General features: G+C 47.8%; 1 protein-coding gene across 6 annotated transcripts in view; it reads right to left on the bottom strand.

Annotated features, from left to right (window-relative positions):
- Positions 1–508: 508 nt before the first annotated feature.
- The window catches only part of OFD1 (OFD1 centriole and centriolar satellite protein), a 41,863-nt gene continuing 27,164 nt past the window's right edge, over positions 509–15,207 (bottom strand). For 2 of the 6 annotated variants that reach the window (XM_049643444.1, XM_049643446.1), the window contains 8 exons: positions 14,554–14,665; positions 13,401–13,994; positions 12,786–12,909; positions 8,678–8,778; positions 7,647–7,766; positions 4,361–4,518; positions 1,590–1,742; positions 863–1,075 (listed from right to left, as the gene is read on the bottom strand). In XM_049643444.1, coding sequence (XP_049499401.1) covers positions 908–1,075; positions 1,590–1,742; positions 4,361–4,518; positions 7,647–7,766; positions 8,678–8,778; positions 12,786–12,909; positions 13,401–13,994; positions 14,554–14,665 — 1,530 coding nt within the window. In that variant the 3' untranslated portion in view covers positions 863–907. Of the gene's footprint in view, positions 716–862; positions 1,076–1,589; positions 1,743–4,360; positions 4,519–5,478; positions 6,675–7,646; positions 7,767–8,677; positions 8,779–12,785; positions 12,910–13,400; positions 13,995–14,553; positions 14,666–15,207 lie in introns of those variants that run through there. The other 4 variants (XM_049643447.1, XM_049643443.1, XR_007460449.1 and 1 more) reach the window with 4 other exon arrangements.

Raw genomic sequence — 15,207 nt, 5'->3', positions numbered from 1 at the left:
TACTCTTTCTAGAGCCTGGGATGGAAGGACCTGTGTCTATTTCCAGCGCCAGATCAGAAGGAGAGCGTGGGGAAGATGGCCTCCTGTTTGGCAGGGGGTAGGCAGCCCAACTCTGGAGAGGAAAGCAACAGAGGAGACTTCCAAAATGTAGGTCCGGAACTTGGCCAGTAAGTTTTTGAATACAGATCACGCAAGACAAAAATGGGGAGGTGAAAACAAACCTACCACCCCCAGCTCCTTCTAGCGTCATACAAAGCCTGAAGAGGTGTTGCCAGACTAGATGATTTTTCGTTTATAACCCAAATAAAATTATGAAAAACACAATCACATGGGATTTCATGTAAGATTTTTATTGAGGATTTTGTGTCGTTACAGAAAATCAACAGGGGCGCCTGGGTGGCGCAGTCAGTTAAGCGTCCGACTTCAGCCAGGTCACGATCTCGCGGTCCGTGAGTTCGAGCCCCGCGTCAGGCTCTGGGCTGATGGCTCGGAGCCTGGAGCCTGCTTCCGATTCTGTGTCTCCCTCTCTCTCTGCCCCTCCCCCGTTCATGCTCTGTCTCTCTCTGTCCCAAAAATAAATTAAAAACGTTGAAAAAAAAATTAAAAAAAAAAAAAAAAATCAACAGGCCTCAAGTCACATTACATGGGTAAGGCAGTCAGCAGCAAACATGGTTACCAGAAGTCATCTGGCCCTTCGGGAGAAAAGCCTGTGAAACTAAAGGAAAAATAAAATATTTTTATTAAATTTTTGTTAAATTTATTCAGGGATCTTTATCATGTTCTCATTCTTTCCCTGTGGGCTTTGTGCCCTTGCTTACTATTTATTTCAGAACCAATTTCACAAATTAAAAGATGCTGTATGTTGTTTTTTTTTTTTTTTGAAGTCCCTAAATTTTGATTGTTTCACTCATTTCTCACAGACAGACTCAAACATCTGAACACTTCCCTTGGCTGACACAAGCCCCCACGCGATGGTTTGTGCAGGCAACGTCACGTTGGGGGAACCATACCTTTCATCTTTGTTGCTAGATGGCAGTGTTTCCACTTGGGAGCCTTCTCTGACCACCTTTGAACTCTGATACCAAGAGGGAAAAAGAATTTTGAAATTACACATGTAGGAATTTTATTCAATACTTTGATGTCTCTAACAACTCTGAGATAAAGGTCATTTAAGAAACTGAAAAAGAGGTGACTTCTAAACATCAAATTTAGTAGGTGTATCAAAATAAACCACCTGCTACCCATTCTCAACACCCAGTGTCTGAGACTTAAGTATTTAGGTCTCAGAGAGCACTAATGCATTTTTTATTCATGAATACACCTTTCATTTTTTCTTTCTTGTTCTTAAAATAATGAGACACAGGTCAACTTTTATCAAATTTGACACATCGAGATCTCTTCCATCTTTACCCAAACAAAAGTGATGAAATTTGGCCAAGAGATTCAAGGCTCTATTTGAACTTTGCATCTTCTACGCCTCTACTTTTGGTCTCCGACGGAGAAGGCAGATTCTCGTCCTAAGGTCTTCAAACAAACCAAAGCATCCCCCGGCACCCCTTCCACAGACGGCCGGTCCAAAGCATCAGCACCTTATCTGCAGACTCCTGGTCTTGATGTTGCTGAAGAATTCTCATGTACTTCTCTAAAGGATTTTCACCACAGACAGGCTGGTCTTTCGTTTCTTCAACAGTCATTTCCATTTCTTTTTCCATTTCAATCTTCAATGATTCTTCAATCATCCTCTGTGGAATACATAGGCACCAGCATAGGAAACACAAATACATCACAACAACTTTTAAACGTTTAAAAATGCATAGTAATATAATCCTGATCCTTTAAGTACAACCTGCATGCCAAAGAACAATTTCCTTAACTGAAGTCATTGCCATGCAAGAGAAACCAAACAAGCCATCTCAATGAAGGAGGGGATTAATTCGCCTCACGTGTCCTGTGCTTTAGGCCAAATTAACCAGGAGTCCAAGAACATCCATATGGAAGATTTCAAGAAGACTCAGCAAGCGTGTAAAGTGACAAGAGTAATCCACACGCCTGGAACCACAATCAGGACCAAGAAGGCCAGAACAAACCCAGAGGAAGGAGGAGGACGAGGGAGCCCCAGGAAGGTACCGGTGACCAGCAGTCACTTCCCCTGGGTTACTCTCATCCCACCTAGCTGACCTCGGAAGCTTTCTTTAAACCCCATTTAAAAAAGGCAAGATCTAGGGGCGCCTGGGTGGCTCGGTGGGTTAAAGCGTCTGACTCTTGGTTTTGGCTCAGGTCATGATCTCATGGGAGTTCAAGTCCCGAGGTGGGCTCTGTGCCGGCAGTGCAGAGCCTGCTTGGGCTTCTGGCTCTCTGCCCCTCCTCCCCTGCTCATGGGCGTGTCCTCTCTCCCTCCCACCCTCTCTCACAAATAAACTTTATTTATGGCTTATTTCCAGGACCAGAGGAGAATGCATGCCAATGAGCTCGTAAAAGCTCCTCTTTGTTGTGAAACTCCTAAGGTCTATGTTATACACAACCTCTCTCAGTCTTTTAAAGGAAAGGAGAAGATTGGGACGCCTAAAGCAGGCTTTTAGTAATACTAAACCTACTAATACTAAGATTTGTATGGAACCGTAAAAGACCCATTAGCCAAAAACAATCTTAAACAGCAAAGCCAGAGGTATCACAATCCCACATTTCAAGATAGACTATGAAGCTGTAGTAATCCAAACGGTATGGCACTGGCACAAACAGACACACCGATTAATGGAACAGAATAGAAAGCCCCAAAATAAACGCACACTAATATGGTCAATTAATCTACAACAGAAGAGGCAAGAATATACAGTAGGGAAAAGACAGTCTCTTCAATAAATGGTGCTGGGGAAATTGGACCACATTATTATGTTTATTTTGAGAGGGGGGGGGCAGGCAGAGACAGAGTACGAGTGGGGGAGGGGCAGAGAGAGAGACACACACACACACACACACACACACACAGACGCACAGAATCTGTAACAGGGTCCAGGCTCTGAGCTGTCAGCACAGAGCTCGGTGCGGGGCTTGAACCCTGAGCATGAGATCATGACCTGAGTCGAAGTCGGATGCTCAACCGACTGAGCCACCCAGGTGCGCCTGGACCACATTCTTAAAAACAAGCTCAAAAAGATTCAAGACATCAAGGTGAGAACTGAAACCATAAAACTCCTAGAAGAAAGCATAGGTAGTCATCAGACATTGGCCTTTGACATTTTTCTAGATAGATCTCCTGAGGCAAGGGAAACAAAAGCAACAATAAACCATTGGGACTACATCAAGATACAAGTTTCAGCACAGCAAAGGAAACCATCAACAAAATGAAACAACAACCTACCGAATGAGAGAACATTTTTGTAAGTGATATATCCAATGAAAGGTTATCCAAAATATATGGAGAACTTACACAATACCAAAACAGGAAAAAAACAAAACCCCAAAAATCCAATCAAAAATGGGCAGAAGACCTGAATAAACATTTTTCCAAATACATTCAGATGACCAGCAGAGATATGAAAATATGCTCAACATCAATCATCAGGAAAATGCAAATCAAAGCAACCAGATAGGACGTCACACCCATCAGAATGGCCAAAATTGAAAAGGCAAGAAACAACCAACCCACGCTGGCGAGGATGTGGAGGAGTCATCACTGGTGCAGCCACTCTGAGGAACAGAATGAAGGTTCCTCAAAAGATTGAGAATACCATTACCACAGGATCCAGTGAATCCGTAACCGGGTCTTTATACAAAAAAGCCCCAAAACGTTCATTTGATAAGATATATGCACCTCTCTGTTTACAGCAACTTGATTTACCATGGCCAAGATATGGAAGCAACTGACCGTCCGTCCAAAGACGAATGGATAAAAGAAATGTAGTATATACAGACAACGGAGTGTTAGTCATAGAAAGGAGGAGATCTTGGCATTTGCGACAAAAGATGGACCTAGAGGGTAGGAGGCTAAGTGAAGTCAGAGAAAGATACCCCATGATTTCACTTCTATGTGCCATCTAAAAAACAAACCAAAAACACCCAGGCTCAAATACAGAAGACTGGTGCTTGCCAGCAGGATAGGTGGGTGGCGGATGGGTGAAATAAAGGGGGTTGAGAGGTACAAACGTCCAGTTATAAGTTACAGAGACGTCAAGTACTGCATAGACAACACAGTCCATAATACTGCAAGAATGTTGTATGGTAGAAAACCAAAACCAGACAAAGTTGCCGCCACTCCTAGGACTTTGGGACACAGCAAGGACCTCCCTCCCTGAGAGCAAGGGACTCAGGAAGGGCACCGTGCCAACGCCGGTACAGAGAATTGGGTTGCACTGATCGTTACCCGCTCTTGATCCAGCTTCTCTAGTTCTCTTCGTTCCCTTTCTAAAGCTTCTTGCAGTTCACTCTTCCTTATGTCTTCTCTTTGCTTTTGTTCTGTCATGTGCTGTTCCCATATTTTTTCTTCTTCCTTCTGTTCTCCCATTGGTTTCTGATCTACACCTGATGGGACAGAAAATAAAGAGCAAGTCGTTTCCAGCACCAGATTTTTCAGATGTAAGCAGGACTGCTTCGCAGGGGCCCTTCCCAAGCCTCAGGAAGAATCTGTCGGGTTCTCAGAGGGCTCTTGGCCTGTTCCATCTGTGAGCCCCCAAACCCACTCCGAGCACCGCACCCCGCCTTTACTTGGCTGAGATGCAGATAAGCCACCCTGACCACGATGACTTTAGCTGCCTCCCACGCCCCCCCCATCACATCTTCTCCCCGTCTTTGCCCACCTCCTCACTGCTTCCCCAGGCAAGCCCTACCTTTCCACTTCTGCCTCTGGTTAGGAGCCTCCCCCCATCTCTAGGATTCAGACTTAACCGTTAGTCCCTATTCATTTACACAGCCCCCACCCCCCCCCCTTTTTTTTTTTTTTTTAAGTATACTTATTTGAGAGACAGAACGCAAACGTGTGTGTGCACAAGTGGGGAAGGGTCAGAGAGAAGGGGAGAGACAGAATCCCAAGCAGACTCTGTGCGGTTAGGACAGAGCCCCACGTGGGCTCAAACCCACACAGGAGATCATGACCAGAGCGGAAACCCAGAGTCGGATACTTACCTGATTGAGCCCCGCCCCCCAGGCGCCCAGACACAGCCCTCTTGTAACTCCCCGCCTTGCTCCCGTGCAGGGGTGCTGCAGTCTCTCCTGCACCTCCCATGGGACACCACCACACCCTCCCCCTGGTCTAGCCAAGTAACTGCCTCCGCCCACCTCCGCCGGGCTGATCCCCCACCTTTCCCACACCTCCCTCTCCGGTCCTGACCTCTCTCCATGTTTGCTCACACCCATGTTTCTACCGGGCTCCCTGCCATCGACACAGGAGATCCTGCAGCCCTGGCTTCCTAGCTGAACTCCTCATCCTTGTCCCTGGAGTCATGCTCTTGGCCACACCACGTCCACTCGGTCACCAGGGCTTACACTTTCCTCTTCCTCCTCCTGCTGCAGTTCAGGTCCTCATCACCGTTCACCCGGGTGGCCGACATCACTTGGTCGAGGGTCTCCGTGACCAAGGTCTCTCCAGGCCTCCAGGCAGCCCACCTTCACCTGCGTGAGCACCAGTCACTTCCGGATGTGCTGTGCACATGCTCCGCTCCGGTGGAATCCAAACCCGTGGCGGTCGAGTGCCAAACTGCCTTTTCCCTTCCTGCCTGACCTCCTGGATCACCTGAACGTTCACGTCCGAAACTTCCCGTCTAGGCGCCGGCACGCACACGGGTGCCCGAGTACAGCGCCGTCTGCCCTGCTACCCGCTCGCACGTCCTCCTCAAGCAGATGTGCTCCCTTCCCCCAAGCCCCACCCAGGATGCCAGCCCTCACCTGAATGCCACATCTTCTGTGAGCTCCTCATTCCTACAGTGACAAGTGGCCACTTCAGCGCCATATTCACACAGTACCTTGTCCCTGCCTTGTCAAGACCCATAAGCACCCGTCTCCCTACTTCTGTCCCTTCCGGCCAAGGTCCGGGTTTGAATCGCCTGTTCTCTAGGCTGCCAACACACGTCCCCACGCCTCACGTGTTTAACTTGGTCTCAGTTCCACAGAGGACTACGCTGACCTCTCTCCTCCAGCTCTGGTCCAGAACCTCAGCTTTCCCAGCAAGGCTAACACACAGACAAGCACAGATTCACGACGGGACTTCCAGCCTCGTGGCTGTGCTCTAGTCACCAACCAAAAGTTAGCGTCTCCCACAGGAGAGTGGCAGCAGTCTCCACTTGATCCTGGTCATGAAATTCGAACCCCAGAGGCAGCCGCTGGCCACTTGCACAGGCAGAAACGCAGCCTCCTCGCTGGAGGCACGTCACTCGTACGGAGTGGCGACCTCAGGGCGAGGATGCCGTTTGGGGGAAGATTTCAAGAGACAATGAGGAAAGGGCTCCTTCGCTGCGAGGTGTACTTGGTGGCTCCAGAGTGGCAGAGGGAAACCTCTTCAGATGGAAGAGCCAAGGAAAGCACGGTTTCCACTGGCACAAAGATAGTAAGTTTTAGGCTTTACCTCCCTTGGCGCCCAGACGAAGACGTGAAACAACAACAGATCTGAGAGTTCCTCAACGATCAAAACGTAACCCCACCGTTTAATAGTAATTTAAGAAGCCATTTATTGTAACGTACAGTACCTGTCAGAAACAGAAGGCCTGTCAACTCAGTTCGTGTCCCTTATTCTATTGCATTATTTCTATTCTCTACTCACTCCAGTGTCTGCCCATCAGAGCTGCTCTAGGGCACCACTGTCCCCATCAGCTTCCTATCGGATGCCATCAGCCATGGCCTGCTGACTGTCCTGCTAGAAGCTGCATGAAGCAGGGGCAGCTTCCAGAAAAGCATCCAATATGCAAAAGGCTCTTGATTGAGTCTGAGTGAGCACTTTCCAGAAATGACTTGCTCTGGAATCAGCAAAAACCAACCCTCTTGCTCCTTTCAGTGATTCCTCATATTCTCAACTGCGCCTGAAACCAACAGACTGGTTTCAAGAAGCATCCCATGGGTTTTAGGGATGATGCTCTGCCGATGTTTGGGAAGGACCTACGGGTGGTTTTACTTGAGGCATTTCCTTTCACCTCTGAGGCTAAAACACTCTGGTTCAAGGAGAAAAGGACACGCCTGTCGGCTGAGCCCTGGGGCAGAGCTCAAATGTCTCCACTGGGGAGGGAAGCAGGCGGTCTGGAGAAGGGAAGAGGAAAGACCAGGTGGGCCAGGCCAGACAAGTCTGATACCCAGTTCTCCTCCAATGTCATCAGCTTCCCTGAAGATTGAAGTAGATCAACTTTAAAAAAAGAAAAACCTTTATGTATTTTGAGAGAGAGAGTGTGAGGTGAGGGACGATGCAGGGGGACCAGAGAATGCCAAGCAGGCTCCAGTTTTCAGAGCAGACCCCGATGCAGAGCTGGAACCCACAAAGCAGGACATCGCGACCCAGGTGGGAATCAAGAGTCAGACGCTCAACCTACTGAGACCCCCCAGGCGCCCCGGGAAGGTTTTTCTTGTCCGACTTTAATGCATGGAAGAAGCAAATAACTAGAAAACGAAGTAGTATTAACTATCACTAACTCGTTAATTTATTTTGTGAGTACAAACAAAGCAAAACTTACTGGGGTGGCAGCAAGCGAGAGGTCCGGCAGACACCGCGGCGGCGGTGGCACCCACGTGAGGCACGTCGCCAGCAGGATGGAGGCCGTCCACCTCAAACTGCCTCGGCGTGCTCCCTGCATCTGCAAGAGGTGTGAACGCGAGTCCTCAGGAACCACAGCGAGGGAAGGGCGTGCGGCGCGGCGGGGGAACCGCTCGCTCCCGAGCATCAAGTCTCGGCCAGAGCAGCCGGGCCAGCTCTAGAGTCTGCATCACAGCCGCCTGTCTGCCCGTGTTCACGTCTGCAAGTGTTCTTTAGCTTTGAGAATCACGTTCATTCACACGATCCAATCCGTCACCCAACAGGAAAATCAGCTGAGTCCCAGAACTCACCTGGTTGCTGCTAATCGTTTGAACTGTATTTAAAATCATGATTTAACGAGCCTAACAAGGGGGAGTCACAGGGATTTTGAAAAGTTTACTAAGCCATTTAAATGTTCAAAATATTCTACCTTTCACACTTAGCGATGAAGCTCACGAAACACGATGACAGCTTATATACAAAGCAGGGCCATGGCCAGGATACCATTTCTAGACTCTTTAAGCTTGTAGTATTTTACCTCTATTCTTTAATCAAACAATGGGCTTTCTAAATCTGAGGCAGTCAATGGAATCAGTGTAATTCAAACAAATCTAACTTAGCATGCTCGTGTTCCATAAAAGGAGAAACAAACAAAAAAAATCATTTTAAATCTGAGGCAATCCCAAAAGTGGTAAACTGAATTGAGGATTCAATTAGAGGCTTAGCTCCCACTCTGAAATGGTGAACTATCCAGAAACATTTAACGAACAGAACTCCGAACAACCCCCCACCCCCCGAAAATCTTTGTGATTTAAAAATGAGGCAGTATGTTAATATCTGTGGTTTTACCACAAAAATCAAAATGTCCTAATCTGTAACAGCTTCGCTTTTTATGACCGTGGTTATGTTTCACCAGAACTAAGCTTTCTACATTCTTAACTTCTAAAAACCAGGACTCCTATTTGAACTTACATTCAAAAGATGATCCAAATTCCTCATTGTCCGTAAAAGGTAGCTTGTCGGGATCTGAAAGTTCTCCTTGTTCTTCAAGTTCTGTCTGTCTTTGATGAAGACTGGATTGGAAGAATAAAATTCAAGGATGTCAAGTTGAAGGAATATAAAACCCCAGAGCGCAGGATGACGCAAACTCTTTGGGACTCAAGAAACTGTTGCAGAAGAGCAGTTTTCCTTGGACTCACAGACAACAAGGGCTACGCTGCAGTGGGCACCCCCCATGCACTGGCTGGGAGAGAAGTGCTACCCTCATCACCATGCTGTTCCCGGGAGCAGTTCATTTCTTAAAGAACCCGAAAGCGTTTTGAAAACAATTGTGCACACCCCCAGCACGTGCCGGCTAAGAGTGCTACACTCCAAGCCCCCTGTAAACTAAACAGCCCTCCCTCAGCACACGTGTCTCGTCTTTCTTTTTGGCTTTATTACAAGAGTGATCTAAAAAACCATTAACACGATTTAGGATAATAGGCACACGTGGCAATTTTCAACTCTGTACAAGAAAATGGAATCCACATGCAGAAGCCCAGAACGAAGGAGTCAGCATCTCCTGCCATGGGGACTAGGCATCAACAGGGGTCCCACAGGAGACCCGAATCCCAGACTGAGCCACCCACCCCTGTGCTCCTGAACACACCCACCCACGTCTGCTTAAGCAGTCGTACCCCAGGACCCACTACCAATTGAGGGTTTACTTCCATTATATGCAAATTGGAACTTAAGATCAGGAACAAGCCAAGGAGGTCCACTCTTCCCACTTTGACTCAACATAGTACCAGAAGTCCTAGCCACAGCAATCAGATGAGAAAAGGCATCCATGGGGCACCTGGGTGGCTCAGTCAGTTGAGCCTCTGACCGGCTCAGGTCATGATCTCGCGGTCTGTGAGTTCGGGCCCCGCGTCGGGCTCTGTGCTGACAGCTCAGAGCCTGGAGCCTGCTTCAGATTCTGTGTCTCCCTCTCTCTCTCTCTCTCTCTCTCTGTCCCTCCCCGACTTGCACACATGCTCTTTCTCTGTCTCTCTCAAAAACAAACAAAAGGCATCCACATTGGAAAGGAAGAAGTCAACGGTCACTCTCTGCAGACAACATGATCCTATACATAGAAAACCCTAGAGACTCCACCAAAAAACTATTAGAATAAATGGATTCAGTGAAGTTGCAGGATAGAAAAATACCCAGAAATCAGTTGCATTTATGTACGCTATTAATGAAGTAGTACAAAAACATAACTCCATTTACGATTGCACCAAAAATAGTAAAATACCTAGAAATAAATCTAACCAAGGAGCTGAAAGACCTGTACTTGGAAAACTATACAACACTGATAAAAGAAACTGAAGAGGACACCAACAGAAAGCCAGTCCATGCTCATGGATTGTGAGAAGTAATGTTGTTCAAATGTCCCTGCTACCCCAAGCAATCTACAGATTCAATGCAATCCCTATCGAAATACAAACAGCATTTTAAAAATAATCTTATAATGTTTATTTTTGAGAGAATGAGAAAGAATCCAAAGCAGGCTCCAGGCTCTGAACTGTGTACACAGAGCCCGACATGCGGCTGCAACCCACAAACTGTGAGATCATGACACAAGCCAAAGTCGGACGCTCAACCGACTGAGCCCCCAGGTGCCCCCCCAACAGCATCTTTAATAGAACTCGAACAAATACTAAGATTTGTATGGAACCACAGAAGACCCCAAAGGGCCAAAGCAATCTTGAGAAAGAAGATCAAAGCTGGTGGGATCACAATCCCAGATTTCAAGATATGCTGGAAAGCTATAGTAATCAAAACCATATGGCACTGACAGAAATAGACACGTCCATCAAACAGAATAGAGAGCCCAAAAAGAAATTCACGCTAATATGGCCAATTAATCTGACACATGAGACAACAATATACAATGGGGAAAGACAGCCTCTTCAGTAAATGATGCTGGCAAAACTGGACAGCTACATGCAAAACAAAGAAACTAGACCACTTTCTTATACCCAACACAAAAATCAACTCAAAAGAAGCTAAGGACCTAAACCTCAGACCTGAATCCATAGAAATCCTCAAAGCGAGCACAGGCAGGAATTTCTGTGACAGCAGCCTTCGCAACATTTTTCTAGGTAGGTCTCTTGAGGCAAGAGAAAAAAAATAAACCACTGGGACTACATCAAAATAAAAAGCTTCTCCACAGCTTAAAAAAAAAGCCATCACCAAACAAAAGGCATCCTACCGAATGGGGAGAAGAGATTTGTAAATGATAAATCCAATGATGTCCAAAACACGTAGGGGCACCTGGCTGGCTCAGTCCGTTAAGTGTCAGACTCTTGCTTTTGGCTCAGGTCATGATGTCACAGTCGTGAGATCAAGCCCTGTGTAGGGCTCTGTGCTGGCACGGAACCCGCTTAAGATTCTCTCTCCCTCTTCCTCTGCCCCTCTCCTACTCTCTGAAAAAAGAAAACTAAAATATGTAAAGCACTTATACAACTCAACACCAATAATCCAAATAATCCTACCAAAAAGGCCGGACTACCTGAAGAGACAGCTCCCAGAGACGACACGCAGATGGCAAAAAGACACAGGAAAAGATGCCCAACATCACTCATCATCAGGAAAACGCAAATTAAAACTACAAGGAGAGATCAGGTGACATGTGTCAGAATGGCTAGAATCAAAACGCCGAGTACCACCAAGTGTTGGTGAGGGTGTAGAGAGAAAGGAACCCTCCAGCACTGTTGGTGGGAAAGCCAAGTGGTGCAGCGACTGAAAAACGATACGGAGCTTCCTCAAACGATTAAAAATACAATTACCAGATCATCTAGGAATTCCACTCTTGGGTATTTATGCAAAGACAACAAATACTAATTTGCAGACATCTATGCACCCCTCTATTCACAGCAGCATTACTTACAATAGCCAAGATCAGAAGCAACCCGAGTATCTACTGACTGAAGAATGGATAAAGAAACGTGGGTGTGTAAGCATGTATACACGCACCTATACCTAACGGGATATTAGCCATAATTAAGGATGCGATTTTTGCCATTTGCAACAACGCGCATGGACCTAGAGGGCATGATGCTAAATGAAATAAGTCGGACTGAGAAAGACAAATACCCTATGATTTCACTTCTATGTGGCATCTCAAGAATAAGTGAATAAGAAAGAGTAAGACCTCTAAATACAGAAAACAAACTGACAGTTGGGAGAGGGAGTGGAGGGGTGGGCAGAAGGGTGAAGGTGGGTGGGAAGTAAAGGCTTCCACTTAGGAAACGAGGAAGCCACGGGTATGAAAGGTACAGCACAGGGAATTCGCTCAAGGGGAGTCTAACAATACTGCGTAGCAGCTACACTCGTGGGGAGCACAGCATAACGTCCGGAGTCCAATCACTATCCTGTACACCTGAAACGAATCCAACATCGTGAGTCAACTATACTCGGGTCCAAAAAAAAAAAAAATTAGAACGCTGTTTATATTTTAAATGCCGAAATATTTTTGAGTGACTAACAATGTGTGAAAATGTTTTCAACTTTTTTAAAATATTTTTTAGAGAGTCAGAGACACAGAATGAGCAGGGGAGGGGCAGAGAGAGCAGGAGACCCAGAATCCGAAGCAGGCTCCAGGCTCCCAAGCTGTCAGCACAGAGCCCGACACGAGGCTCAAACTCAAACCGTGAGATCATGACCTGAGCCGAAGTCAGACACTTAACCGACTGAGCCCTCCAGGGGACCCAAAAATTGTTTTCAACTGCATTTGTTTTTGCATGTTTTGTACATTGGTTTTATCTTTATAAACTGAGTCTACTCTTGCAACTATGAAGATGTTTATTGACCCCATCGTCTCTATTCTACACGCCAAGCTTGGCAAACCAGTAGAAATTACTTACTTGCTAAAAGGAGTTATTTTCTCCAAGCAGGTTATTTAGAGGATTCTCAAAGATCGTACGTCATCTTACAATCTGATTACAAATTCTGTACTGCTACGTGGTCTTTCATATCCCCCAAACCCCCAACAAGTCCAGCGTGAGACCGGTGAGGCTACCCAGAGTGGGTGTGGCCGAGGGGAAGGCGGGGTTACCTGGCCTGCTCCAGAGGGCTGGGCAGCAGGTGGAGGGAAGGGCTGTGCCCGGACTCAGAGGGTGATGGCTGGGGCGTTGTCTCAGGACCAGGAATGCAGCCAGCAGCACGGGATCTGTCCCCACCTAAGGGGCAGAAAGCTTGACCATTACAAATTGCAAGGAGAAGGTAGCAACGTCGTTTCTGAACAGTTCTGTTACCTTGAAAAAGCTAACATTACCCTTGCAAACAGTTGGGTAGGACACATAGATGATCTACCAAACGGATGATTCAAGCACCTAAATACAACTACAGCAGTGACAAACATATGCAACTCACCAGAGGTAAAGGGAAAGCCACCGGTCACTCAGCACAGGTCTGCCCGCCGAGGAAAATGCTAAAATGGGACACTACCCCACTACCTCCCTCGGCATCCCCGCCCCGTGTGGGAGATGCCACCGTCAGCCAGACAAGGCAGGTTGAGACCGAGGACATGACTGCTGGAGCTCGGGCCCTGCCAGGCTCAGCTCCTGCTCCTTCCTGCCGTCCCGGGCTGCACTCTCACTCGGTTCAGAGGCCCTCTGAGCACCAGAAGCTTCCAAATGCAGAGCACCCCGCAACCCTCTTGGCAGCTCACCTTCCAGATACACTTTAGCAAGGAGGCTCCTCTTGGCCTTGGGCAGGGAAGTGGAGGAGAGGCGTCTGGAGGGCGTGCCCTTGCGCGGCTGCGCCTCAGAAGCCGAAGCGCTGCTCCTGTCCTCCTCGGGTGTGCCTGCCAGAGGCTGCTCAGGGACAGCCGCGTCCTCTGCGGAAGTACGTCTTCCAGGGAAGCCGGAAGTGGTCTTTTTGAGCGTTCCTGTCGCATGCAGGGGTGGCGGGCTCTTGGCTGAAGACCTTCCCGTGGGGCGTGGATGAACTCTTGGATGGTAAGTTTGGAAAGCTTTCTCCAAACGTTCGGCCTCTTGCTCTAGCTCTTTCACCCTTGCCTTGGTCTTGGCTACAAACTCCAGGTCAGAATCGGGGGAACTACTCCTGGCGCTCGCACTTGGGTCACTTGCGATCCTCGACAGAAGCATGCCTGCCATCAGCCCTTCCAGTCCGAAAGCATCTTTCAAGAAATCCCCGTTCAGGTCACCGTTGTGAGGTACCACCACGTTGCCACCCATTAATCCGCTGATGGGCCGATCGAGCAGAGAGTTCTTTGGGTTGCGGTACACCTCGTTCTCTAGGGCTATGGGTTACAAAACGACAGTGTGAGAAAGCATGGGAAAAGGTGGAGGATAGAGTTAAAAGAGATCAAGAGCATTATTTTGCAAAAATCAAAGTATTCAGGACAAACTCGCACATTCAACACTTTCTGAAGCTGCAGTCATGATCAACATTTATCAAGAGAGTGCATGTACCAGCTATGACTTCACAGGCCTGCTTTCTTCACGCAGAGGGGGGAGGGGGAGGGAGAAGGGGCAGGGGTGGGGGGGAGATACAGAATCCTAAGCAGGCTCCAGGCTGAGCTGTCGGCACAGAGCCTGACATGGGGCTCAATCCCACAACCGCAAGGTCATGACCTGAGCTGAAGTCGGACGCTTAACTGACTAAGCCACCCGGGTGCCCCAAGACAAGAGTTTTACTTCTAAGGTGACACATTTCTATAGCTTTTCCCTACTGTGAGAATTACAACTTCACTGAAGCATCATCATTACGTGTTCACAAGCATCAGAAGCTGCTCGCAGTCTCTCTCCCACGTGTGCACCCACACACCCACCCACACACAAGTTAAAGAGGTGTCTAACCCGTCTGGGTTTGTGTCAGTTGCAATTTCAAATCGGCCACCTCTCTCGTTAATCTCTTTACGGAATCTTCGTAATCGAGGATCTGGGCCTTCAGCTGTGCAGAACGTTCAATCTGCCAAGATTTAGAGAAGGAAAAGAAATCAATGTAAAACCAATCACACAGCATACTTCCAAAGGCACAATTCTCTCATCGGGCTGATGTTCTTTGTCGATTTGGCCAATTCTCAGCAGCCAGACACCCATCACCCCCGGGGTCCAGATGAAACAACAACAGAACCCACTAGCAAGTTCCACAGCTCCTTTTTCACTCCTCTCCAACAACAGCTACTCCAGCACAAGAGGCAGACGTCAGAAAGAGCATCGATACTGTTGCATCACAGGGGGGGAATCAGGTACTTTTACCAGGGAGCACCAACAGGGATTCGAAAACTGCGTGTTCAGGGGGGTTTACTTTCCTCTCGGTTTTATTACTATGGGGAACCTAAGGTCACACAACAGCTTGAGAGTTTTCTCCAAGGACAAAGAACACTGGGGGAGTAATCAGCAGACTGGGGGCTCATTTCTGATGCCACCGGCTGACTGGTGCCGGTGTGGCACACACCGAGTCCCCAGGCCCACAGAGCAGCCCACCCAGATGCCTGGGTGAGCCAGGCA

Source organism: Panthera uncia, chromosome X, assembly GCF_023721935.1.
Source record: "Panthera uncia isolate 11264 chromosome X, Puncia_PCG_1.0, whole genome shotgun sequence".
NCBI classification, from domain to species: domain Eukaryota; kingdom Metazoa; phylum Chordata; class Mammalia; order Carnivora; family Felidae; genus Panthera; species Panthera uncia.
The sequence above is the reverse complement of the archived record's forward strand: the minus strand, read 5'-3'. Positions and strand labels throughout refer to the sequence as shown.